Below are 25,103 nucleotides of genomic sequence, written 5' to 3'. Positions count from 1 at the left end.
ACGTCCCTGTACGCGCGAGGAACGGCACCACATTACAGCCTTAATGGCTTCTACGTCCTCCCGGCCTCAGCTGTGAGTCCGTGAGGCTCAACGACCACGCAAGAGCCCAGGTATGCAGGTGTGTGATGGCGCCGACGCGCGGGCTCCGGACCCACAGGGCCAGCATGTGGACCGGGGAAACTCAGGGAGAAATCGCACACTTGGTTGCAGATCCAGTCCCTGGAGGCGCGGAGTCTCTTACGGGAAAGATGAAGCTGGGAATAGGCATCCAAGAAGGCAGGGTCTTCTTTGAGGGTGTGGCCACAGGCTGAGAAGGAGGGTTTCAAGCGCGTTTGGCGCCATTGGGTGGCCGAGGCGGCCGCAGAACGTACCGGATGTGGGAACTCTCAATGGTCTGGCCTCCTAGGGGAGAGGACGCGGCGCGGAGTCCAGGGCGGGCTTTCCCTAGCAAGGTGGCTCAGATCCTAGGCTGGGGCGGGGCCTCCCAAGGGGAGGGCGCCACTCAGGGCCTCCCGACGTGGGGGTGTGGCTCAAGGGCGGGAGGCGGGGACCCCCAGGAGAGGGCGCGGCTCAGGGTGCGGAGCCGGGTTTCTAGGGCGGAAGGCGCGGGTCCTGGAGCGAGGCGGGACGGAACGGGACTTCACTAGGAGCCCACGCGGCGCGAGGCGCGGTGCGGGGCCTCCTGGCAAGGGGGCGTGGCTCAGGGCGCTGGGTGGCTGGGGGTCTATCGGAGAGGGCCTTGGCTCAGCATCAGGCGCGCATCCTAAGGCAGGGCGGGCGGGGCCTCCCGAAGAGAAAGCGCGGGTCCTGGGGCGGGGCCTCTAGAAGAGAGCGCGGCTGAGCTCGGGGCGAGGCGGGGCCGGCCGCGCGTACTTAAGCAGTCTTGGCGCTTGCGGACGCCCCGCCATGGCTCTGAGGTGCATCGTTTCTGTGCTGCGCTTCGGCACTCCCCGCGTCGCCCCACTGTCCACGGCGCCCGTGGCTCGCGAGCAGCCCGTGGCTCGCGAGCAGTCCGCCGCAGGCCGGGAGGCCACTTCAGGATGCCGGGCGGCCGAAGGTGCGCGACCGCCGTTGCCCGTCGTGGACTTCGGCAACACTCAGGAGGCGTACCGCAGCCGGCGCAGCTGGGAGCTGGCGCGCAGCCTGCTGGTGTTGCGCTTGTGCGCCTCACCTGCGCTGCTGGCGCACCACGAGCAGGTGCGCGGGTGGGCATGTGGGTGGGTAGGTGCGCAGCGGAGCGCGCTGGATCCTCTGCGTGTTCCGGGATCCGTTATGAAGTTTCACTGTAACGCGGGGGAGCGCCTTGAGCATTGCTTGTAGCCGGGAAGTCAGGAAGGGGAGGTGTTTCCTGCATTCTCTTTTGAGCTTCGTGAATTTTCCTAATACCAGTTACTACCAACTAAAAACAAAGACCAGTTTCTGAATTTTTAAGCTATATGCTCCTTGTGGTGATGCAAAGTTGTCACCTGAAAATTGAGTGTTTTAAATGTTGCCTAAAAGGGAGTCTTGGTGGTATTGAAGGGTCTTGGTTTCTCAGAAACTGTGACTCAGGAGCTCGCCAGACACAGCCACTCCGAACAGTGTTGAGGGAAAATGGGAAGCCCCTTGAACTACAGCTTTTATTACTTCAATATAGTAACTTGTGAAAAGTGTGTGGGCTTTGGGGAAGTAAAAAGCAGAACGCCGTCTTAGCCACTGTCAGTCTGGGTGTATGGAGATGACAGTTATGTCAGGGTGATCCTGGAAACAGTTTGCAAAGGTGCATGTTGGTGCTAAGTGTCTGGAAGGCTCTTTATGCAGGTGGTGTTGATTTCTCAAGCGAGGCTGTGCTGAGGGTATCATACTGCCTCCCTTGGTCCCTGAAGGAGGCGGAAGGGGCAGAAATGGAGTTATGGAGGCTTCTGGAAGTCATCTGTGTTTGCAGTAGATGTGGATGTACTGAGGCAAATTTGTGGCTGTGGAGAGCCCAGGCCAACTGGAGAGGAGGGCAGAAAGGAACACTTGGGGTTCAAGGAGCCTGGTGAGGGGTGGAGGTGTTGAGAACCCTTTGAGGAGCACCAGCGTCTGAAGGGCAGAAAGGAGCAGCAAGTTCTGGAGGTGCAGGGGTCAGGAGGGAGGAGGCAGCTGGGGCGGGGGTGGTGGGTGGGAACGACTAGGGGAGAAAGTGGCTGGCCATGAAGTCTCCGTGGAGGACAAAGACAGGGACCTGGCTCCTGCTGTTGGGGCATCATGGGACTGCTGGGTGGGACTGGGATGCATGGGGCAGAAGTGGTGCAGGAGCTGTGCCTGCTGCCATGTGACTGGAAGGGAGAGAGTGAAGGCTGGAGCCATCTAGGCCATATTTCTCTGAGCTTTCTTCCTTTGGATCAAAGCCAGAGAGAAGCCAGCACAGCTGGAGACCGTGGGGGTGCTGTGGGTGACCACTGTCCAAGTGCCAGAAAGTGCTGGAGTGCAAGGACCACTATAGGTACCTGGAGGTGTGGGGAGGCTTATCCCAGGCTCCCCTCCTGTCCCACCTGTGTCCTGGGGGTGCCTTCAGGGAGCCCACTAACGGCACTCTGTCTGCCCCCTGTGGGACCTGTTCCACCACAACATTGCTAGGGGTCACACTGGTGCCAGTGGCCTCGGTGCCTGGTGCTGGAAGGAAATGGGGCAGAGACCAGGCTGCAGGGTTGTAGGCTGCTCTTCAGAACCAGCATTTACCTTGTCCTCTGGCCTGCAGTGAAAATTCTTCCTGCTGAGCAGTGTGGGTCTGTGTGGCACCTTCGGTGGGGCGGGGTGGGGGATCATCAAATCCGTTCCCAGGGAGTGTCAGCCTGCAGGAGCTCAGTTGGAGCTGCTGCATTGGTTTGGCACCCAGTTTGTCCCTTCCTTGCCAGAAGACAAGAGTTTAGAAAACCCAAGTCTTCCATGACAAAGCTTCTGTACTTGGGTATAAGCCAGTGCAGAAGAGGGTAACAGAAAGGGAAGGAGACAGGATGGATGGTGATGGTGGCCTTTGTGGGACAGAGAACTGGCTTTACCCCTTCTTGATCTGCACACATCTGTTTGAGTCTTTTACAGTGAAAGCGAGTATATGTGTTCCTGGTGTGAGTTTCTAAACCCATGAAGGATGCCCCTACCTGGAGAAGAGGGGACGCCACCCTCATCTCAGGCTGTGCCATCCAGGGATGCACCTGATGCCAGGATGGTTTTAAAGGGGCGGCTTTGCTCTGGAGATAGCTTTAAAACTGCCAGCCCTGTCCCATGTGGTTCCATAACCTTCTGTGGTAGGCTGGCCTCCCCTTTGGCAGAGTGAGAGGGTAAGTGACCGGCTCAGTGACCTGGCTGGCCTTCCCTGTCATTCCCTCTGAGCCCCGCCTACACCTGAGTTGCTGGTCAGTGCGAGTGCAGGGTGTGCGGGAGGTTATCAGCCCAGGGCCCCCCCCCCCCCCACCCCCACCCCCCGAGCCAAATTCCAGTGTCTGCCTTGCTCCTGCTTCTTCTATTAGCATTGGCTGTGGCTGCTTTTGTGCTTCGTCAGCAGAGCTGAATAGTTATGACTGAGACTGTGTGGCCCACACAGCCTATGTTATTTACCATGTGGCCCTGTATAGGAAAGTTTGCTGGGTCAAGAGTAGATGACTGGCCCATTTCTGCACATGGTGGTTTCTGACAGTTCTCAGAGCTGATATGTACAATGTCGGGGTTTCCCAGAGCCATATAATGATTTTGGGGTGTCAGATTCTGCCCCACCTGCCACTAGGGTGATTTTTGATATAATCAAGACCTGGCTTTTCCACTGGCCCAGGCTGTATGGTGCCGAGACACCCTGTCCTGTTCTCCCGAGTTGGCGCTATAATTTTTTGTTTCTCATCCTCTTTATAAAAACAATGAGATGCAGGACACCTGGGTGGCTCAGTCGGTTGAGAGTGTCTGCCTCTTGATTTTGGCTCAGGTCATGATCCCAGGGTCGTGGGATGGAGCCCCACATTGCCCAGCACGGATCCTGCTTAAGATCCATTTTTTCTCTCTCTCTCTGCCCTGCTCCCCTTTTTTCTCTCTCTCTGTATCTCTTTCTAAAAAAAAAAAACCAGACAAAATCCTAATGAGAGGCAATAAAATCAGACACGACTGCAGAGAGGACGCAGCAAGGCAGAGGTGATGGCCTGGAAACCCTTGTCCTTGGGACGCCCTGTGGTGACCTCAGGTGTGGTCCTGAGGTATCTCCACCAAATGCCCGCCTGTGATTCAGGGTGTGTTTGACTTGGGCCAATGTGAGGCTGCTCAGGACTGGTTTGGGGATGAAGGTGTTTGATTTACTCATACTTCTGCTTAAACTAGAGATTGTTCCTTGAAGCCCTGAATCAAGAGATGTTCCTCACAAAAGGGGTTCTGTTATCCATTGGGTTTGACAGACCTCAGGCTTTTTCTGTCTTGGAGATAAGTGGAGGGGGATAGTGGACACATAGGAATTCCCAGACAGGTGGCAGACGTGCCCTCCAAGCAGCCATCCCTTCCAGGCTCGGGGGCCTCCATTGTCCTCACTCCTTCCTGCCCTGGCTGTTTTTACTGCAGGAACTCCGTTCCACCTCCAAGCCTTGGCAAGCCCCCCTCTCTGGGTCTAAGTTAGCAAACATTTCCCACCCGTGCTCTGGCAGTCACTCCCTCACCCCCTGTTCTGAATCACACCGTGAAGGTGCCTCGCTCCATCGAGGTCTCTTCCCGACTTGATGTGAGTTCCTTCTCTCTTTTGTTTAGCCTGGAATTGTACTGGGCACAAAGCAGTGACTCAGGACTTTGTTTAAAGGATGGCAGAAATTGAGGATATGGTGAAATGTGATTAGAGGAGCTGAGTGCTTTATGGGCAACTGTCTTCTTCAGGGGCATGTCCACTCTAGCTGTGGGTCTGCTGTGGCCCTGGATGACTGTGTACTTCGTAGAAGGCCACCTGGCTTATTATTCGCCTAATGTTTGCTCCAGTTGAAGTCGGACTCCTTCTGAATTTAACATGTGTTCATCTGCTCAGTAACTACTAGAGGGCCGGCCCCTTGCCAGACACTGTTTTAGGGACTGGGAATAAGCAGTGAACAAAATATTAAAAAATCTGGGTGCTTGCCTGCTAGAAAGTTGCACCGAATCCTACCTGGCATAACCCACTGAGGTATGAAGACAGAGGATGTTATGAACACACCCACTGCTATTCCCAGAGAGACCTGCTATTCATTTCTTTATCCACCAAATGATAGTCTGGCACTGCTATGTGCCGCTTGGGTCACCCGTGAGTGTGCAGGGCAGAGAAGTGTGAGTGGCCGTGGGGGCGGCGCTGGGACCTCTGCCCTGCATGATGAGTAGATTGACAGTAGCTACAAGTGGAGAGGCAAGCTGCTTCCGGTGGTGTCCACAGTTACATCAAGGCCCTGAGTTGTGTTTGACTTTGGGAGATGTGTGTCAAGGCTTTATGGTTGGAGCAAAGTGGGTGGGGAAGCAGGGGTGTCCTGCTGGGATGGGGGAGGCCAGGCAGCCAGGACAGCCCTTTCCCTCTACCTTTCAGCTGCTCCATCTCACCAGGAGACTTCTGGGGCAAAGCCTGTTTGACAAGCTGATGAAGATGACCTTCTATGGGCAGTTTGTGGCTGGTGAGGACCAGGAGTCCATCCGGCCCCTGATCCAGCACAACAGGGCCTTTGGCGTGGGCTCCATCCTGGACTACGGGGTGGAGGAGGATCTGAGCCCCCAGGAGGCGGAGCACAAGGAGATGGAGTAAGGCCTGCCTGGGCATCGGGTTGTAACCCCAAAGCATCCTGGGGCCACCTGGGGCTGGGCTGGGAGGAGGTCCCCAAGGATAGGAGGGCTTGGTCAGTCTGCTTACCAGTGGCCCTCCTGTGTTCCGCCTGGGGTTCTTGTATTTTTTGCTCTGTGAGGATGACAGCTCTGGGCTTTCACAAAAGGTCTTGCGTTCACAAGCCTAGAGGAGGGGCAGGGATGGGGTTGGCAAACCATGATCCACAGCCCAATGTGGCTGGCCTGCCTGGTTTTGTGTGATTTGCAAAGTGAGATTGGTTGTTGCTTTTTTAAATGGTTGGAAGAAAACAAGAATACTATTTTGTGACACTTAAAAAAAATTTTTTTTTTAATGTTTATTTGTTTTTGAGACAGACAGAGACAGAATGTGAGTGGGTTAGGGGCAGAGAGAGAGGGAGACACAGAATCCGAAGCAGGCTCCAGGCTTCAAGCTGTCAGCACAGAGCCTGACGCGGGGCTTGAACTCATGAGCTGTGAGATCATGACCTGAGCAGAAGTCAGATGGTCAACTGACTGAGCCACCCAGGTGCCCCTATTTTGTGACACTTTAAAGGTATGTGAAATTCGGGGCGCCTGGGTGGCTCAGTCGATTAAGCGTCCAGCTTCGGCTCAGGTCATGATCTCACAGTTCATGAGTTCAAGATCCGTGGCAGGCTCTGTGCTGACAGCTCAGAGCCTGGAGCTGCTTTGGATTCTGTGTCTTCCTCTCTCTCTGTTCCTTCCCTACTCATGCTCTGTCTCTCTCTCTTTCTCTCTCTGTCTCTCTCAAAAATAAACATTTGAAAACAAAGTATATGAAATTCAAATCACTTTTGACCTAGAGGAACAGAGTTGAGTAGCTGTGACAGATGCCATATGGCCCACAAGGCTGAAGATAGAAGCTACCTGACCGTTTACAAAAACCGTTTTCTGACCCTGATGTAGGAGGTGCTCTGGCTTTCTGTTCTACTAAAGCATTTCTTCTGAGGCATTGCTAACCTGTTGGACAGGTACCACTGCCCAACCCTTGCCTAGCTCTTGGGAGGATTTTCTAATTAGCAGGTGGGCCCTGCCTGGTAAGTATGGAGCCTGTCAAGCCTAGTGCCTACCCAGGGGTCCAAGAAGGGAATGTGCAGCCAGGAGCAGTGTGACGGGCTGGCCTGGGGTCTCCTCCTGAGATCACCAACTTGCTGTAGGACCTGTTCTCTGGGCAGTGGGTATAGGGGCAGATGGGTACCTCCCTGACCTACATTTCTGGGCCACAGAAAAAAATTTAGAGGACAAGGTCACCCTCTGCTTCCGGGAAAGGTGGCCTCACAGTAGATCCCGGCAAGACCAGCCCTTTCTGTGCAAAATGACTGGTTCCTGTGCTGATACATGCACCCCTTCATGCCAGGCCCTTGCTTGCATTTGGGACCCTTAGTTCTGATAGCAGCTGTGCCTGACCACGTGAGGCTCGAGACAGGCCTGCTGAGTAACCTGCCCTGTCGCATGCTGGGGTGTTTGCTCTGGCATGGGGACAGGAGGGGAGGGGAGGGAAAGGCATCACATGAAGCTCCTGCCCTGGGAACGGAATGTCCAAGCCAAGCAGCAGCAGCAGCAGAGGATTGGCCTGGGGAGCCCAGCCCCTGTCTAGCCATTTGCTGTCTTAAAGGCAGGGTTCTCCAGTTTGGCACCCTTCTGTGTGTTTCTCACTGTGGCCTGGGGCTGCAGCCTTCAGTGAGGCTGCCTGTTGAATAACTAAGGGACTCTGTGTTCCCGCTGTGTCTAAGTTGAGGGCAGAGTGATTTCACAATAGGATTTTCTCCCTCTGGTGTGAAAAGACTTCTTTCCTAGGGTGATCTGGCTGGCTTCCTTCCTGTCCTGCAGGGGGAGCATTGGGATGTGGGCTGGCCTTGCCCTGTCCTGGAGCCAAGGAACCTGTGCCCCTGGGCCATGCTGCTGTTGATACCCATCATGATGTAGCAGCCCTGCTTGGTGGGCTTTGGGATGTGAGTGGTGGTCCCTCCCATCCTAACATGGTGCCCACCATCTGATGCCAGTGGCAGGTGTCCACTCATGCCCAGGTCTGCTGCCAGGCATGTGCCTTTGGAGAGGCCTGGACCAGGGTGACAGAACCAGGCTTGTGGGTGCTGGTTGAACATCTATACTGTCAAGTTGCCTGCCTGGCTTCCTGGGTGTTTAGTCAAGAGTGACTCCTACCGTGCAGCCTTCATCCACGCAGCCCCCCATGCAGAGAACTACTTCTGTGTCCTGGTGGGGCCCAGAGGTCTGTTTTGCTAATCCTGTCACGAGGCACATAGACCCTGCTCTGGGGAGTGATATAGAGGCCACTACCCCAAATTAAGCTCACAGGGGTTGGAGTAGGAAGGGTACAGGTGGTGCTGGGCCTGCTGTGGGCATAACCATGTGAGGCACAGAAAGGATAGAAGTGTCTGAATGCACAGGAGGCCCAGCAGGCCTCCTGAAGTTCTGAGGAGGGGACCCTGGAAGGGATCCCTGGGCAAGAAGCAGGAGGTAGGAGGCTACAGGTGGCAGAGGGAGAGAGTAGCCACATAAGGCAGGGGCGGGACGGTGTTTCTCAGAACACCTGGTAGAAGGCAGGAGCCCCAGAGGGTCTCCCCAGTAGGCTGAGAGCTGTGGGGATAGGGAAAGTGTACCTCCTGATGATTGACTATGACGAGGACATCTGGGGATAGTGTGGATGGCAGGTGTGCCTGTCTTGCCTGTGCAGACACAGGACTGGCTGGCGGTGGAGCCCCAAGGTAGGGGCAGCTCTATAGGACTGGTGTGCGCAGAACACTCAGGTGCTGCCTGGAGCCAGGGTCTGAGGGGCTAGGGATGTGGATGTGCAGGCAGGAATGAGCTCCACTGGGCTTGTCTGTGCTTCACTCCTTCCTGCTACCTTATTCCCCTCACTTTCTGCTTTTTTCTAAAAGGCGTCCAGTCAACACATCACCCAGTGTAGTGAGCTGAGCTTGGAGGTAGCCAAGAGATGGTCAGGGCCTCCCTACTGCCTCTTCAACCCCCTAGGCCACTTGTATTCATCTTCTTCTGCCCTCTGCCCCTCGGCGCATTCTCTTCCCTCCTTCACATCCTGGGCCATGCATGTGTGCATACGTGTGCGCATGCTTGCACTGGGTGGTCTCTTCCGGTCCCTGCCAGTCACATGACCCTCCTCCCTTCCACTGCACCTGGCAGCTGCCATCTTTGTCTTCTTGTGACCCACCCACCAGGTCTGGTTGACAGTGTGACCCTGATCCTTCTCAGTGCCATCTGCTCAGAGACAGGCCGCTGTCCCCCTGACCACATGGTTGTGCAGCTGACCCAGGTCCTCTGCTCAGTCCATTTCTAAAGTGCTTCCCCTCTGGTTTGTGCCCAGAAGGTTCATGGATGGAAATAGCACAGACTGACTGCTTTCCTGCCACTGAACCTACTGGCAGTGAGGATGGGAGTGGCCCACACCCTTTGGAGGCTGGCTGGGGCTTGGAGGGTGGGTAGGCCAGCTGTGGAAATGTTGAGTGGGCACCTTACACAGCGCTGGGTCCCTGGGGGCCCATGTGAAAGAATGCAGCCTACCTAGAATGCAGGGACCTTGAAGGTGAATACTTGTGTCTCCCTGAGCCATGGGCTGTGTGGTTACAGAGAAGGCCCGAGTCCCCAGCAGCCATCGTCCTTGCTGGTTAGACCCATGCCTTAGTGCAGATGGTGGGTCCTGAGTCATGCTATTTGCCTGGTTGTACCTGGACCACAGCTTGGGGCTGGTCTTACAGGTGCTCCTTATTCCCAGTGGGGATGTTGTGTGTGGGGCTGACCCCCTCCCTTATGTTACTGAGTCAGATATTGTCACACAGGCACACCTCACCCTCTTCTGTATGTCAAGCACATATGTCTAGTTGGCATGAAGTGGCTCTTGTCCCCTGTTCCCAGGTGGGGGTCTTATGGGCTGTGCAGCCATGTGCGCGGCCCCTGTGAACTGTCCCAGCTACTGGGACTCCCGGGTCCTGACCTGGGCATCCTGGCTCACAGTTGCCAGATATGGGCCCTGAGGTTACACAGGAACCAGGGTCTAAAGGGAGGGCTCCCTGGAAGGCGGCTGGCAGCCCTTGGGTGCAGGAGCAGGGAGGTCAAAAGCTGCCTTAGACCTTTGATTCAGCTTGAGGCTACCACAGGTGCAATTAGCTTTCTGTGGCTTCGCTGGCTTTACCTCTGTCTCAAGTGCCCCAGCGCAGGGGGTGGGGGTGGGGGACGGGGAAAACACTGTCCTTTTCCTGTGAAGTATGGGCAGAACCTCAGGGGCCCCCAGGGGTCTGAGCATTTAGGAGTTCACCAGATAAGCCACAGGGCTTCAGCTGCACTCTTTCTGTGGGAACTGATTTAAGAGGCTTTAAATACAAAGTCAGATGATGGACAAAGCTGCTCGAATGCCACTCCAGGACAGTAATGGTGAGCGGCTCCTTCATCTGAGTAGGCTTAGCCATGACATTTGCTGTCCCAGACGTCATAGCCACTGAGAGGGGGATGGTGTCTGTTGTGATTCTGGCAGGCATTCTGGGTGAGGGGGCACCTGGGTGGGGGCAGACCAGGCAGGGGTGGTGAGGGCATGGCCAAGGGACTGCAGGGAGGCCTGAGGGTGGGCAGAGGCAACCATGTTCTCAGACTGGCCTCACTGATCTGTCCTCATGAGAACTGGGGGGGTGTTATTCCCTTGTGATGGGAGGCCAGGGGAGGGCTTGCATTTTAAAAGAAAAATTCTGATTACTGGTTAGAAGATACACCTAAGGGGCAAGACTGAAGCAGGGCGCTGGCAGGCAGTGGCTGGAGGCGGGGCTAGCTGTGCACCTGGGCAGGAGCCCAGAGCCTGGCCTGGGGTTCCTGGTGGTTGGAGGTGCCTGGATGCAGGGGGCTTAGGGCAGAGCAAGCGGCCTCGTTCCTCAGCTTTGGGAATTTTGTACTTTGGTAGTTGTCGGGCTCCGTTCCTTATCAGTCCTGGCTGGCCCTGAGGCTCTGTCTTCCCCTCAGAAGGAATGCCCCCATAGCTAGCTTTCATCAAGCACCTCCTCTTTGCCTTGGGCTATCAGCTAGTTTTATTCACTCCTCACCTACCCAGGAGGAATCTGAGCCTTCTCCAGGGTGTAGAGCCTGTAGGCCAAGTTGGTCTGTGAGGCTGCTGCCCTGCCCTGCTCAGGGGAGGTGACCCTGCAGGCCTGGGGTGGGTAAGGAGGTGGGTGGGGCACCTGAGTCACTCTTACCTGCCCAGGCTAACCCAGCTATTCCTGTACAGTCCGCCATGTCAGGTCAGGTTCAGGACTCCACCCCTGGCTTCCTCTCACCTCTGCTTGCTCAAAGGGAATACGTGCTTGTCACTTGCAGCCTGAGGTGGTGACCCACCCTCACCCTCTTGTTCCTTCCCACAGGTCCTGTACATCGGCTGTAGAGAGGGAGGGCAGTGGTGAGTATGAGGAGGCCATTCAGGAACAAATACTTTCACCACCTGCCCCCCTCACCCTCACCACCCCTACTTGGGAGACCTGGGTTCAAGGGCACAGGCAAGACTTGGGGCCAAGGCTCCTCCCTGTGCCTATGTGGCTTCTCCCTGTGTGCACCCAGGCCATTGCTCCAGATCTGCTGACATCCTCAGGGCCTTCCCAGGGGTCCTCATCCCCTTGTCCTAAGTGGGTCTGGGTTCTGCCTTTTGGCCTGAGTTTGCCATGTGACTAGGATTTGGCCAGGGGGAAGGAACACTGAGTATAGGAGCAGGGAGTGGTGGGCAGCACAGTGGAGGGGGGCGGTGGCTGCTAAGGAGCCTGTCCTGAGGGAAGAGGGCTGTGGGCCATGGGCAGGTCCTGCTGGATGCAGGGGAAACCCCATGTTTGCCTAGAGTGGGGTGGGAGCCAGAGCACAGCACAGGGCCTGTGTGTGCTCAGGCCATGTGCCCATCCCTCCAGGTACAAGTAAGAGGGAGAAGCAGTACCAGGCCCACCGGGCCTTTGGAGACCGCAGGGATGGTGTCATCAGTGCCCGCACCTACTTCTATGCCAATGAAGCCAAGTGTGACAGCCACATGGAGACGTTCTTGCGCTGCATTGAGGCTTCAGGTGGGGCCGGCTGTACACCTGCCAGGGAGGCTCAACCTCTTTGTGTAGAGATGCTGGTGGGTGAAAGCAAGGCCAGGCTAGAGCACTTGCCTGGGGCTTGGACAGTCGTGAGGGATGACCATGGGTGACACTGGGGAAGATAGGCTGGGCTTAGGTCACACTGGGGTCACGCCTGAGTACAGCTCCTACCCAAGGAGCCTAGCACCTCCTGCCCCTTCCTAGATACTAGTGCCCAGATGTGAACTTCAGTAAGGCTGTCAGTGGGCTGAGCAGCACCCCCATATAGGTCAGGGGCTTGAGCCTCACCACATGTGGCACTGGGGTTTGCCAATGGCTGTGCTGTTGCCACAGAGGACTCCTCCTGCCTGGCCTTATGTGGAGAGCCTGCCAAGGGAGGTGAGTTAAGTGGGCCTCTGAGTCCTTTACTCTTTAGGACATCCCCCCCAGCCACAGTGCAGCCCACCATGTGGCCCCAGCCACAGAGCCCCCTTCCATCAGTGGGCTCTGTACCTTCTGAACGCTAGAAGGAGCAGGAGTGAGTTGTACTCAGAAGCAGCCTTCTGAGATCAGCGCTGGGGAGATGCCAGGCAGAGAGGGTCCAGAGCATGGTGCGCCTCCTTACCTCTGTGCCTGCTCTGCCTGAAGCAAAGGTCACAGAAGCCAAGATGGGTCATGGGTTTCTGGAAGGGAGGAGAGAGGCAAGTGTGGTTGAGTGCCTTCGGTGCTCCACCCTGTGCTTCACTGGGCATTTCTGTGTTTTGTGAATCCCCCCACGGGCAGCCTGGGGTGCCAGTGGCATGGGAGAGGACATGGAGGCAGGGACAGAATGGGCCAGTCTCACTGGCTCCTTTGCCCAGTGCATTCCTGGGCCCATGTGGCCAACAAACCTTGCCAAGTTGCCTGTTCCCGCCTCCAAGGTGGGGTATCTGAGCAGCTGTGTACATGGGCATTTATGTGCTTGGTAGAGACATGGTCCTTCTGCCTATAAATGGTTAGCCAGCAGCCCAGGATATCTGACTCTTTGCTGGGCTCTCTCCTCCTGTTGGGGGCAGGGGCAGCAGGGATCCTTGGTGCCACCCACCTTAGCCTGAGATTGCTGAGCTGTCACTAGAACTACTTCTAGGAAGGGTAAGGCATGCATGCTGGGGAGCAGGCAGCCCACCCAGACATTGCTGCAGCCCCTGCTAGGCTTGGGTGGGGGAGGGGGGAGAGATCTGCTGGTCCCACTGCACTGTCATCAGTTTTGGCGACTGGATCATTCAAGGCTCCCTGGTGGTCTTGGGGGCCCATCTGTCAGGGAGACCCAGTACCATGTATGTTGTAGGTAACTGATAAGAAGAGGGGCCACGCCAGCCATTTGCAGTCTGTCACGTGTCTGTCACTCTTGAGTGGTATACGCTCTGGGCACAGGCTTCTGGTCCTCCTCATCCCCCTATGGAGCCCTAATGGTTATTCCTGTGGCTTCTGACAGGCAGAGCCAGTGATGATGGCTTCTCAGCCATCAAGCTCACCGCACTGGGGAGACCCCAGTTTCTGGTAAGTGCCAGAACCTTCCACCTGCAGAGAGAGTCTGTGAGAACTTGGGGCTGCTATGAGCATTAAGTGAAAGCTCATGTATTGGTACCTTGGTGCTGGGAGCCAGGCACACAGGAAAGACTGGGAGGGGGCCTGGAGCTATGCTCCCTGGGGGCAGGGAGCTGGGCATGTGCCAGAGCCGGTGCCTCAGGCCTGCACTTGCAGCTGCAGTTCTCAGACGTGCTGACCAAGTGGAGACGATTCTTTCACCAAATGGCTGCAGAGCAAGGGAAGGCTGGGCTGGCTGCCATGGACATGAAGCTGGAGGTGGCAGTGCTACAGGTGGGACAGCCCTGCCCTCGTGGGTATGAGTGGGTGGACACAGTGGGGGCTTGGGAAGGAGCCCTGCCTGGGGGGGACCTCGCCAGGCAGTGTTTGAGGTGGGTTCCCAGAGGTTGAGGACATGCTGGGCAGCAGGATTTAGGGAGGGGGGTACTTGCCCTGCACATGGCTGAGTGCTGGCTTTGGGTTTGGGAAGGGGCATCAGGGACAGGTAGGAATAGACCTGTCTATGGAACAGAAACACAGGCCAAAACTATCTTGTTCTCGCTAATTGTGTAATAAAGTCAAAAGAGCAACACAAATGTTCAGGGAAACAGGAAATGTTAGTGAATGGGGCTGGGGCACGTCCATGGGAATGCCACCTTCTCACTTCTCAAGGAAAGTGTGGCAAAGATGGGCATCGCATCCAGGACGGAGATTGAGAGCTGGTTCACTGCGGAGACCTTGGGCGTGTCTGGGTAAGAGTAGCCCCCTAGCTGGGAATTTGGGAGTGTATGCTCTGGTTCAGCCATGGTTCCAGCTGAGCCGCAACGGCTTCTCCCAGTCCTGATTGCCCTCCTGAAGAGCATGGGCCTGGGGTGACAATGCTGAAGGACCTGTTCCCTGACACATACAGCAGGAGTTGACAGGGAGTCTGGAGTCCTGGGGGCTGGGGCTGCAGCTAGCCCAGGGCTAGCTTAGACAACAACCGGCAGGGTTGCTCACAGAATTATTCAGGTCCTAGCATGAGGGTGCCACACTCAGCCCTTCCTGGGACCCACACGGCAGGTAGGTGGAGGGTCAGGGCAGCTGAGATCCTGGAGGGGCCCATGCCTCATCCTGAGAGACCTGGGGGCTGGACCTGAGGTCACCAGTTTCCCCGGACTGGCAGAGGGTGTCCCCTTACGTGCAGGGTCTGCCTCCTTCCTGGCCTCCCGTGTTTGGCTCTTTCCCAAGCCTGACATGGCTCGTGGTGTTCTTGGTGTTCTCCCTGGGTTTTTATAGCTGCCACCACCCTGACGCAAGAATGTTCTGGTTTTGGTTTCCATTTTGTAAACAGAGGATGATGTTAACATTTTGTCTGTCCTTTGAAACTGAAAGCTGAGGTAAGTTTTGTGGGGGTTGGGCTTGGGATGCTCTTTTAAGGAATGGGCTGGTTGGGGCCTAGGCCCCCCCACAGATCCTAGCACCCATGTGCTGATGCAGCTTCTTCCACAGCACTCTGGACCTACTGGACTGGAGCAGCCTCATCGACAGCAGGACTGAGCTCTCTAAGCACCTGGTGGTCCCTAACATGCAGGTGATGACCCCTCGCCCCCTCACCCTGTCTCACAGGGGCACAAGGCTGAGAAGGGAAATGTTCCCTGTTGCTTTCCCTGAGGCAGCAGCTGGGGTCGCAGCTGGATGAAACCAGAGTCCTTCCTGGCTGCGTAACACCCCTGTGGTCTGGAGGAAGAGGACAGATCCATGAGTGCCCCACAGAAGGGGAGAGAGACCTGTGTCCTCTCTCCTTGCATGTCAGGTCACCCCAAACCTAATATGATTACTGGCCTGAAATGGCAGTAATCATATTATCCCACGTCACAGTTCTGGAAGGACAGGGCTCAGCTTGGGTGGTTCTAGCTCAAGGTCTCCCTTGCGGTTCTCAGAGGGTGGTGGGAGCTGGGGTCATTGTGGGTCCCCACTCACACAGTCAGCAGTTGACTCTGGCTGTGGGCCAGGGCTTCCTTACCATGTGGTGGCTGGGTTCCTAGGTTGAGTGTCCCCTGAGAGCCAGGCGGAAGCATTATTACCTAGCTCCAGATGTCCCACAGCATCACTTATGCCCAGTTCTGTTTGTTAAAAGCGAGTTACTAGGCCAGCCTGTGTTCAGGGGGAGAGGAATGAGACACACCCCCCCCCCCCCCCCCCCTGCCCAGCCGCCCCATCCTGCCTGTGGGAGGTGCCTGGAATTTGTGCCCTGTTTGAAACCACCCCTGAGCTGGGATGGAAAGCAGCAGAAGTCCCTTGGGAAAACATCCCACAGATACTGCCTTCCACGAGTATCCAGCCCCAGCTGATGGAGGGCTCAGTCCCCAAGCTAGGACACCGAGGGCCAATGGAAGGGCATGCTTGAGGCCCCACTGAGAGCGCCCCAGGCAGTGTTAGTGGGCATTTGGGGCTAGCAGAGGGCCCAGGGCTGCACAGGCCTCCAGGGTAGGTGCTCCCCACCCGCAAACCCACCCCCACCCCCACCCCCACCCCAGCTGCTGAGCACCAGCTTTCTGCTGACCTGCCAGCTCCCTGAAGGCCACCACTGTCTGGAGATGGTGCCTCTGTCCCTGCTCTGTGTTGTCTGTCTACTGCAACTTTTCCCTCCTGCTTGTAGCCACCACTCTTTCTCCGATCCCTCTCTCTGCTAGGGGCTGAGTCCTTCTGGGTGATCGGATGGACCCTCACCCTTGTGTGGGAGCAGACACCTTGGGTGTAGGTGTGACCTGGGGCAGCTAGCTCTGTGAATCAGAGGGTGCTGGCTGGCAGCAAGGTTCTGGGGTACCATGTGACCAAGGCAGGGGATGGGATAGCCTTTGCTGGCCTGGGGTATTGGTAGGACCTGCACATGGGGGCAGGTGGGTGCCCTCAGGCAGAGGGAGCTGTGGCTTTGAGAGGTGGGAGCTTGGAGCCCTGCTGTGGCCTGACCATATGCTGCCCCAGACAGGACAGCTGGAGCCTCTCCTGTCACAGTTCACTGAGGAGGAAGAGCGGCAGATGACGAGGATGCTGCAAAGAATGGACATCCTGGCCAAGGTCGAGGACCCTGGGATGTGCCCAGAGAGGGTGGGGGGGGCACCTGTCTCACTTGATCCCAGTCAAACCTTCTGTCCCACCCTGTACTTCTCAGAAAGCCACCGAGGTGGGCGTGCGGCTGATGGTGGATGCCGAGCAGACCTACTTCCAGCCAGCCATCAGCCGCCTGACACTGGAAATGCAGCGCAAGTTCAACATAGAGAAGCCGCTCATCTTCAACACATACCAGTGCTACCTCAAGGTATGGCCCCTGCCTACTGCCCCCCACCTCCGCCACCGGTCTGCAGGTGATGCCCCTCACTTGAGTCCTGTGCTGGTGCTGGGAGAGGCCGCTGCCTGAGTGTGCCAGCCTCTGAGTGGGAGGAAAGGCCCCAGGACTCTGTTACCGGCTGTGTGCTGGCCCTTCTCTGGGCCTCAGATCCCAGACAGGGTTTTGAAGGGGTAGAAGGAAGATGAAGGAGGCTTTTTGCAGTCTGCTTCATGTGCCTTAATCCCTAAAATTTGAAGGCCTCATGAGTAAGTTTTTTCCTGCTATTTTTTTTTTTTTTTAATTTTTTTTTTTTTCAACGTTTTTTTTTTTTATTTATTTTTGGGACAGAGAGAGACAGAGCATGAACGGGGGAGGGGCAGAGAGAGAGGGAGACACAGAATCGGAAGCAGGCTCCAGGCTCCGAGCTGTCAGCACAGAGCCCGACGCGGGGCTCGAACTCACGGACCGCGAGATCGTGACCTGGCTGAAGTCGGACGCTTAACCGACTGCGCCACCCAGGCGCCCCTCCTGCTATTTTTATTTCCTGCCATTTTTTAGTTTGGGTCCCTCTGAGGATCAGATGAAATCTCTGGTCCCCTTCCCACAAAGAGACTTGCATGTACCTCAGGGAGCCCAGGGTGCTTGAGGGTGGGGTCGCTGAGCACAGACCTGGGCTGGGCTGCTCTGGGACCAGCCAGGTATTTGGAGGAGACGGTGTGGGATGGGTGTCAAGGCTCTAGGGCTGGGGGAAGTGGGTGGGTGGGTGGGTGGGTGGATGGGGCAGCATCCCTTGCCCCTGAGTCAGCTTGAGAAGACTCCGGAGAATACCGTGGCTGCTGGCACCTAGTCTGTCCCCCAACAAAGTTGTCCTCAGGCCACACTGAGGAGTCACCATTTCTTAGAGATGGAGGTTGGAGGGCCTTCCTCACTCACACTTGTCTCCCTGCTTCCCTGGGCACCTGGGCCTCAGGGGACACAGGCTGGAGAGGGCCCCATCCTGGTCAGCAGCAACTTTTGGCCCTGGTCCCACAGGACGCCTATGACAACATCACCCTGGATGTGGAGCTGGCTCGCCGTGAGGGCTGGTGCTTTGGGGCCAAGCTGGTGCGGGGTGCATATATGGCCCAGGAACGCGCCCGTGCCGCGGAGATTGGCTATGAGGACCCCATTAACCCTACGTACGAAGCCACTCATGCCATGTATCACAGGTGCGCCAGCCCTTCTTGGCCCCTGGGGGCCTCGTGGCTTCCTGGGGAGGGGAATGACAAAATAGGGCAGGGGTGGTGGAAGTGACCTGATGTGACCCCTATCTGACTGTGGAGCAGCCCAGTGTGTCAGAAGCCTCTGTAGGAGCAAGACTTCTGTCCTGAGACCAGAGCTGATTATCTTCTCTGCTTTTTATTTATTTTTTGAATCCTCAGCTTTTGTTTTACCCTTTCTAAAAACTTTTAAGGTGGATTTTTAGTACAGAAAAGTCTACTGAATAAAACTAAACTGGCCCAGGTCCCCCAGCCAGCTCTTGTTGACACTTAGGACAAGAGATCCCTGAGCAGCCCTCCTGCCTTGCATGCAGATCCCATGCTTTTTCTTTGTGAGGTTGTGTGTGTGTGTGTGTGTGTGTGTGTGTGACAAATAGACCCTGAGTGCCTTGGCTCCCGCTCCCTCCCTGGCAGTGCCCTGGTTTCTGGGAGTATCCAAGTGTGCCATGGGTATACCCACATCTGCTTTGGCATTGTGCATTCAGTCCTGTGCCCTTGCTTTTCCACGTAACACGTATTTGGATCCTCCTGTGTCAGCGTGCCAGCCCACAGTGTTAACCCAACAGCCAGCAGAGTGCCCATCTTTGTGAGCTTTTGGTGGTTTGCGGTCAGGCCATTACAGTAGTGACTCATAGCACACTTTGCCCCTGTCTCCTGTACTCACGGGCAAAGACATAGTTGTCACATGTTCCTGGAAACACACCATCACTGCCAGATGGCAGAACCCTCACACTCTCTATGCTCAGGGAGGCTTCAGTTTCCTTATGGATCCCTTCTGGAAGCAAAGCTCCATCTGTCCTGAGTGCACTGTGTCCCAGGTAGTCTCCTTTTGAATGTCTAGCCCCAGGTACTGCTCACGTTTTCTTTCTTACCTACGAGGTGTTGAGGAATGACAAGTACAGCCTTGGTCCCATTACCATGGCCACACTTGGAGTGGGCTCGCTGGACAGCCATGGGCCTGCTTGTGGCCTCTACAGGCTGGGGCTTACGTGCACTCCCTTTAGGTGCCTCAGTTATGTCCTGGAGGAGCTGAAGCACAATGCCAAGGCCAAAGTGATGGTGGCTTCTCACAATGAGGACACAGTTCGCTTCACGCTGCGCAGGTAGGCACCCCCTTCAGCTGTCTGGTGTTCTTAGTGAGGGAGGGCTTGGGATGAGTGGTGTGGAAGCTATGCAGAGTGGTGGCATTTAGGGGTGATGTATGTGGGATGAGCTAGAGTGGCACCTTTAGTGTCCTGCCAGCTTCCTGTCTCCCCAGGTCCAGCTGGCCATTGGCACTGCAGTAGCAAAAAGGCTATTTGCAGTGACTTGGGTTTTTTTTTTTTTCAACGTTTTTTATTTATTTTTGGGACAGAGAGAGACAGAGCATGAACGGGGGAGGGGCAGAGAGAGAGGGAGACACAGAATCGGAAACAGGCTCCAGGCTCCGAGCCATCAGCCCAGAGCCTGACGCGGGGCTCGAACTCACGGACCGCGAGATCGTGACCTGGCTGAAGTCGGACGCTTAACCGACTGCGCCACCCAGGCACCCCGTGACTTGGGTTTTTAAAAATTAATACCTGACTTATTGAAATTTCAAATCAGAAACTAAATTTCATTAGGTGATTTAAATAGCTTGCTGAAATGCACAAATACAGTGTGCAATGTCAGATCCCCTCAGGAGGCCTCCAGCATATCATCTTATTTATAAATAGTTACTCTTAACATTTTAAACTGCATTTGGAACTTAATATAGTCTGTTTTCTCTTTAAGTGTGTGTCTTGTGGGGCAAAACTTTGGTAGAATCCATGCAAGTCTGATATAGGAATAAGGTGAAGTAAATTAAAAAAAATTTTTGAGAGAGACAGAGAGAGCATGAGAGGGGGGAGGGGCATAGAAAGAGGGAGACACACAGACTGTGAATCAGGCTCCAGGTTCTGAGGTGTCAGCACAGAGCCGGACACGGGGCTCGAACTTGTGAACCACAGAAATCATGACCTGAGCCAAAGTCGGACACTCAACCAAGTCACCCAGGTGCCCCATGAAGTAAATTCTTAAATATTCCAGTGTTATCACCATGTTTTTGTGTTTTCTATCTTAACCCAAGGAGCACCACATGAGGGGTCCTAGCCACTCCTCCTGCTCCCCAGTCTCCACCTTCCTGGGCTTGAGGCCCGACAGGAAGCACGGTGGCAGTGGTCTTGGTGGCTCTCGCCTTTTCCAAGAGCAAAGCAGGGCAGCCAAATTGTGGCCAAGCAGGGCTTCCAGAAGAAGCAGTGAATGAACAGCCAAGGCACGGCACAGCCAGCTGCCTGACAAGCTGACTCTGGTCACTCTACACCCATTTGGTGAAGCAGTGCTTATTCTCTGCTTGTGATGGTACTGCTTTTTCACAGCCTAAAATTGCAGCTGAAAACTATTATTTTTTAAAAATTTTATTTAAATCCAAGTGATTTAACATATAATACTCGTTTCAGGAGAATTTAGTGATTCATCACTTACATAGGACACCCAGGGCTCATCACAAGTGTCCTCCTTAATGCCCATCATCCATTTAGCCCATTCCCCCAACCCACTCCCCTCCAGCAACCCTCAGTTTGTTCTCTGTATTTAAGAGTCTCTTACGGACTGTCTCCCTCTGTTTTTCTTATTTTTTCTTACCTTCCACTATGTTCATCTGTTACTTAAATTCCACTTATGAGTGAAATCATGATATGTCTTTCTCTGACTTATTTTGCTTAGCATAATATATTCTAGTTCTATCCACATTGTTGCAAATGGCAAGATTTCATTCTTTTTGGTCGCCAATATTCCATTGTGTGTGTATGTATGTGTATACATATAATATACATACATACATACATACATACACACCATATCTTCTTTATCCATTCGTCAGTTGGACATTTGGGCTTTTTCAATAATTTGGCTATTGTTGATAGTGCTGCCATAAACATTGGGGTGCATGTTCCCCTTCAAATCTGAATTTTTGTATCCTTTGGATAAATACATAGTAGTGTAATTGCTGGATTGTAGGTAGCTAGCTCTATTTTTTAAATGTTTGTTTGAGATTGAGGGGGGAGAGAGGGAGAGAGAATCTCAAGCAGGCTCGATCCCACGAACGCTGAGATCATGACCTCAGCTGAAATCAAGAGTCAGATGCTCAACCTACTGAGTCACCCAGGCATCCCTAGGGTAGTTCTATTTTTAATTTTTTGAGACACCTGCATACTGTCTTCCAGAGTGGCTGCACCACTTTGCATTCCCACTGGCAGTGCAAGAGGGTTCCCCTTTCTCCACATCCTCACCAACATCTGTTGTTTTCTGAGTTGTTAATTTTAGCCATTCTGACAGGTGTGAGGTGGTGCCTCATTGTGGTTTTGATTTATATTTCCCTGATGATGAGTGATGCTGAGCATGTTTTCCCGTTAGTGAAAACCATGATTTCTAATGCACAGCAGTTGCAGCTATCAGGGTGGGGATGTGAGTGCTGAGGCCACCAGTGCCACCCAGGCCGAGTATAGACTGTGGTAAGTCTCCCTCCTGAGAGACCCTGACAGGATCAGGGTCTGGCTGTTTCTGTGGGATTGGTGAGGGGCTGAGTGGAGTCCTAGCTGGACAGGACTGCTCCACCTTCTTCCCTCCATCCCTGGGGACTTCCCAGCTGCTCATTTACTGCCTTGGATGCCCCAGCCTTGTGACTGGATGTCAGAGAGCCAGGGGTACCTTTTGTGCTTGGTGAAAAAAAAAAAAAAATTCTGGTTTGACTTTTAAAACAGATGGTTTAAGTTGCAAATATTAAAACCTGGTTTTCCCTTAGACTTAAAAAATATTCTGTTACTCCGTGATGGAAACTTGATCATCCACTAGATGATGTATATACAAAGAGCCTCCCTGTGCCCCTGGCCTGGCACTTGGGAACCTGCACCCCTACACAAGTGGCAGGCCCACAGGGTCAGTGATGTACAAGTGGCATCTTCTTAGGTTTCAGTTATGAGCTCAGCAGGCTTTGCCTGACCACTCCCATTTTAGGTAGGGGTCACAGGTAGGCCACTCACCAGCTAGACAGAAAAGAGTGAAAGTTCTAAAGGTATAACCTGCCCTCAGAAGGGCTTCCTCTCTTCTGCTTTCTGAATCTTCCCGCCAAGAATAAGCCTGTTCTCGGCATCTTAGCCAGGGAGGCTCCTGCCCTGGACGTGGCTTCCTTTGTCTGAAGTGCCAGCTGAGTGCGCTCTCCTTTCTCATAGCCCCCAGGGCCCGTGCCACACTCCACAAATACTATCATGGAGAAGGCTTGGCTCCTGCAGGACATGGTTCTGTGTTCCTGCACTGGGAGCTGGGGAGCCCATGGCAGCTTGGGCTTACTTTCCCTGATGAAGTAGTGTGGGTCTCTGATGCCACATCAGGGAGCTCAGACAGCCTGTGTAAGCTTTGGCTGAGTGGCAAGCCAACCCAGAACTCAAGAGGCCTGGACAACAGCATGTTCTGTGGGCCAGCAGTGTTGGCTGGGTTCAGCCGGGGACTGCTTCTGCTGGCCCTGCCCTGAGATCTGACTTGTATCTGTGGTCAGCTAAGGCCTGACTGGACCTAAATGGCTTCATTCATGGCTGGGGCAGCAAAGGGACTGCATCACATCTAGTTTCCTATAGGCCAGTGCAGGCTTTGCCACATGGTGGTCTCAGGCTTCCAGAAGCCCTGAGAGGGCAAGCCTTTGCCCACATCACATTTGCTCTTCTCTTTTTGGCCAGAGGAAGTCAGGAGGCCTAGCTCAGAAGCCAGGTGGAGAACCTTGCCTGCTGGGAGAAGCTGCAGTCACATGGCCTAGCGGGTGGAGAGGGGTCAGCAGCCACTTCCGCAGGAACCACATGAATGTCCCCACCACTGCCAGTCAGGTGGGCAGCAACGTGGTGGCAGCCCTGCTCTCACAGGGTTCATGCTCCAGTGAGGGACAGAGATACTTAAGCTGGAGACCGGGGCCACATGGTAGAGACCATGGCCTGCTTTAGAGTAGGTGGCCCCCACATTGGAGCCACTCTGACAGAAAGAGGGAGAGGACCTCTGGAGGATGATCCTCATGTGGAGGGCCGGGGTGAGATGTCCTCAATGCTCTAGGAGTGAGGGGCCTGAGACAGTGAGAAGAGGGGGACCCTGGAGACAGGGAAGCACACTGCTGGCCTGCAGCCTGGGTGCGTGTGAGGAGGACCCAGGCTAAACATGCCCTTGGAGGGAGGTGGAAGGATGAGGGCAGATTCCAGAGCGCTGGTAATTGAGTCTGGACATGTGGATACAGCAAGCTGGAGGTAAAAATATAAGAATCCTCAGTAAGTAGACATTGCAAACCTTGGAAATTTTTCTAAGACCATACAAGGGAGGTGTGAAGTCAGGAAAGGGTGCTGGACACAGTTGGGGGCCAGATGTTGGGCAGCACTAATAGAAATGTGAGCCACATCTACTCTAAATGTTCTACTAGCCACATAAGAGATGACGTTAATTTCCATAATACCTTTCAATTAGCCCAACATATCCAAAATATTACCTATATTCAGTATTTCAGAAAAACAATATATTCTTTTTTCCAGTTTTCAAAATCCCATGTGTGTTAGATACTTCTAGCACGTCTCAGTTTAGACCAGTTGACTTTCAGAGACTCAGTGGGCACCAGTGGCTGGTGCTGCTGTATGGGACAGAGCAGCCAGTAAGGGGAGGACAAGAGACCGGGTGGGGTGGAGGGATGTGTGGGACGGAGGGGATGTGGCACTGAAGGAGAGGGGCTCAAAAAGGGGTTGGACGAGGGTCTCTTGAGAGCTTACCCAGGCCAGGCTTTGGGGCAGGCCTGCCTCACTAGGTTAGGGCAGACGAGAGGGGAGAGGGAAGGGGCCATGGGGAGCAAGCATAGTGGGAGGGGGAGGCTGGCTGGGAGAGGAGGGAACTTGGTGGCCATGACCTGAGGTCGGACTTGCAGGACAGATGCTTGGTCTGGGCAGCACAGAGCCTAAACCTATGCCCCACCCTGCAGGGGATGGAAACTAAAGTGTATGAAGATCTGGGAGTGGAAGTGGAGGGTTCAGAGCTAGCTCAAGTTGCCCTGGGGGCTCACCTGCCATCTTGTCTGTCTACAGGATGGAGGAGCTGGGCCTGCACCCTGCTGACCGTCAGGTGTACTTTGGACAGCTACTGGGCATGTGTGATCAGATCAGCTTCCCACTAGGTGAGCTGAGTCTCCCAGGGGAGCAGGGGTGGGGAAGTCTAGGACTGGGACTCACTGCTTCTGCCTGTGTGTACAGGTCAGGCGGGCTTTCCCGTGTACAAGTATGTACCCTATGGCCCTGTGATGGAAGTGCTGCCCTACCTGTCCCGCCGTGCCCTGGAGAACAGTGGTGTCATGAAGGGTGCCTGGCGGGAGAGGCAGCTGCTGTGGCAGGAGCTCAAGCGGAGGCTCCGCACAGGCAACCTCTTTCACCGTCCAGCCTAGTGCTCGTGGGGCACCACCACCCACCTTCAGACTTGGCCTTCAGACGCTCCCTTGCCTGGGCTATGGCCTCCTAGGCCAATGCCACATTTATAGCCCAACCAAAACTTCACGTGGATTCACCTTTTTATGCCCCAAGACTATGAGATCCACTGGAAGTCGGGCCTCGGTGCCCCTCTGGCCTCTGCCTAGGACATGGGCACCCAGACCATGTCTGCTGCTTGCCAGAGCCACTGGGAACTGTCAGGGACTGCCCTTCAATAAGTGGGCACAACCCCATGACCTTGGACCCAAAGGACCACCTTCTGACAGAGTTCATCCAGCCCATACCCTGAGCCCCTCAGGTGGGTAGTCACCAGTGGGGAAGCTGGCCTGGTCAATAAACCACTATTCCTGCAGCCCTCAACTTCTTTCTTGCAACGCTTTTCCCCCTCAAGTCCTCCTGTGGGGTCAGTATCAAAGACAGAGTGTTCTGATGGCTCTGCCTCTCTGTCACCATGTGTCCCTGGGAGTGAGGCCCACCATGCGTGGAGTGGACCCACCAATCCTTCCTTCAGGCTGTATCACAGATTTGGCTATGTAGGGTGCTAGACACTCCCACCCCAAGATGACAGATAGCAGCGCCCCTGGACACAGACCAATGCAGACAGGATGCTCCTGGG

The 25,103-nt window shown here is 54.9% G+C and overlaps 1 protein-coding gene across 4 annotated transcripts; it reads left to right on the top strand.

Annotated features, from left to right (window-relative positions):
- Positions 1-577: 577 nt before the first annotated feature.
- On the top strand, positions 578-24,839 carry PRODH (proline dehydrogenase 1). Of its 4 annotated transcripts, none has more exons than XR_013551305.2 (14): positions 580-1,197; positions 5,534-5,742; positions 11,181-11,215; positions 11,712-11,861; positions 13,333-13,397; positions 13,602-13,718; positions 14,097-14,176; positions 14,916-14,997; positions 16,392-16,484; positions 16,579-16,725; positions 17,767-17,942; positions 18,998-19,096; positions 22,721-22,864; positions 24,092-24,180. XR_013551305.2 is itself a non-coding variant. In XM_078435548.2 (14 exons), the coding sequence occupies exons 1-14, from the start codon at positions 907-909 to the stop codon at positions 24,442-24,444; spliced, it is 1,821 nt and encodes a 606-aa protein (XP_078291674.2). In that variant the 5' UTR covers positions 586-906; the 3' UTR covers positions 24,445-24,839. The 4 variants fall into 4 exon arrangements, 3 of the variants coding, with proteins under 3 accessions (XP_078291676.2, XP_078291675.2, XP_078291674.2); XM_078435548.2 differs by lacking the exon at positions 22,721-22,864 and adding an exon at positions 24,257-24,839 and having other exon boundaries at positions 586-1,197; XM_078435550.2 differs by lacking the exons at positions 22,721-22,864; positions 24,092-24,180 and adding an exon at positions 21,431-22,203 and having other exon boundaries at positions 578-1,197.
- Positions 24,840-25,103: the final 264 nt, after the last annotated feature.

This window comes from Panthera onca, chromosome D3 (genome assembly GCF_046562875.1).
Source record: "Panthera onca isolate mPanOnc1 chromosome D3, mPanOnc1 haplotype 2, whole genome shotgun sequence".
Taxonomy (NCBI): Eukaryota; Metazoa; Chordata; class Mammalia; order Carnivora; family Felidae; genus Panthera; species Panthera onca.
Note: the sequence above shows the minus strand (reverse complement) of the source record. Positions and strands in the feature narration are given on the sequence as shown.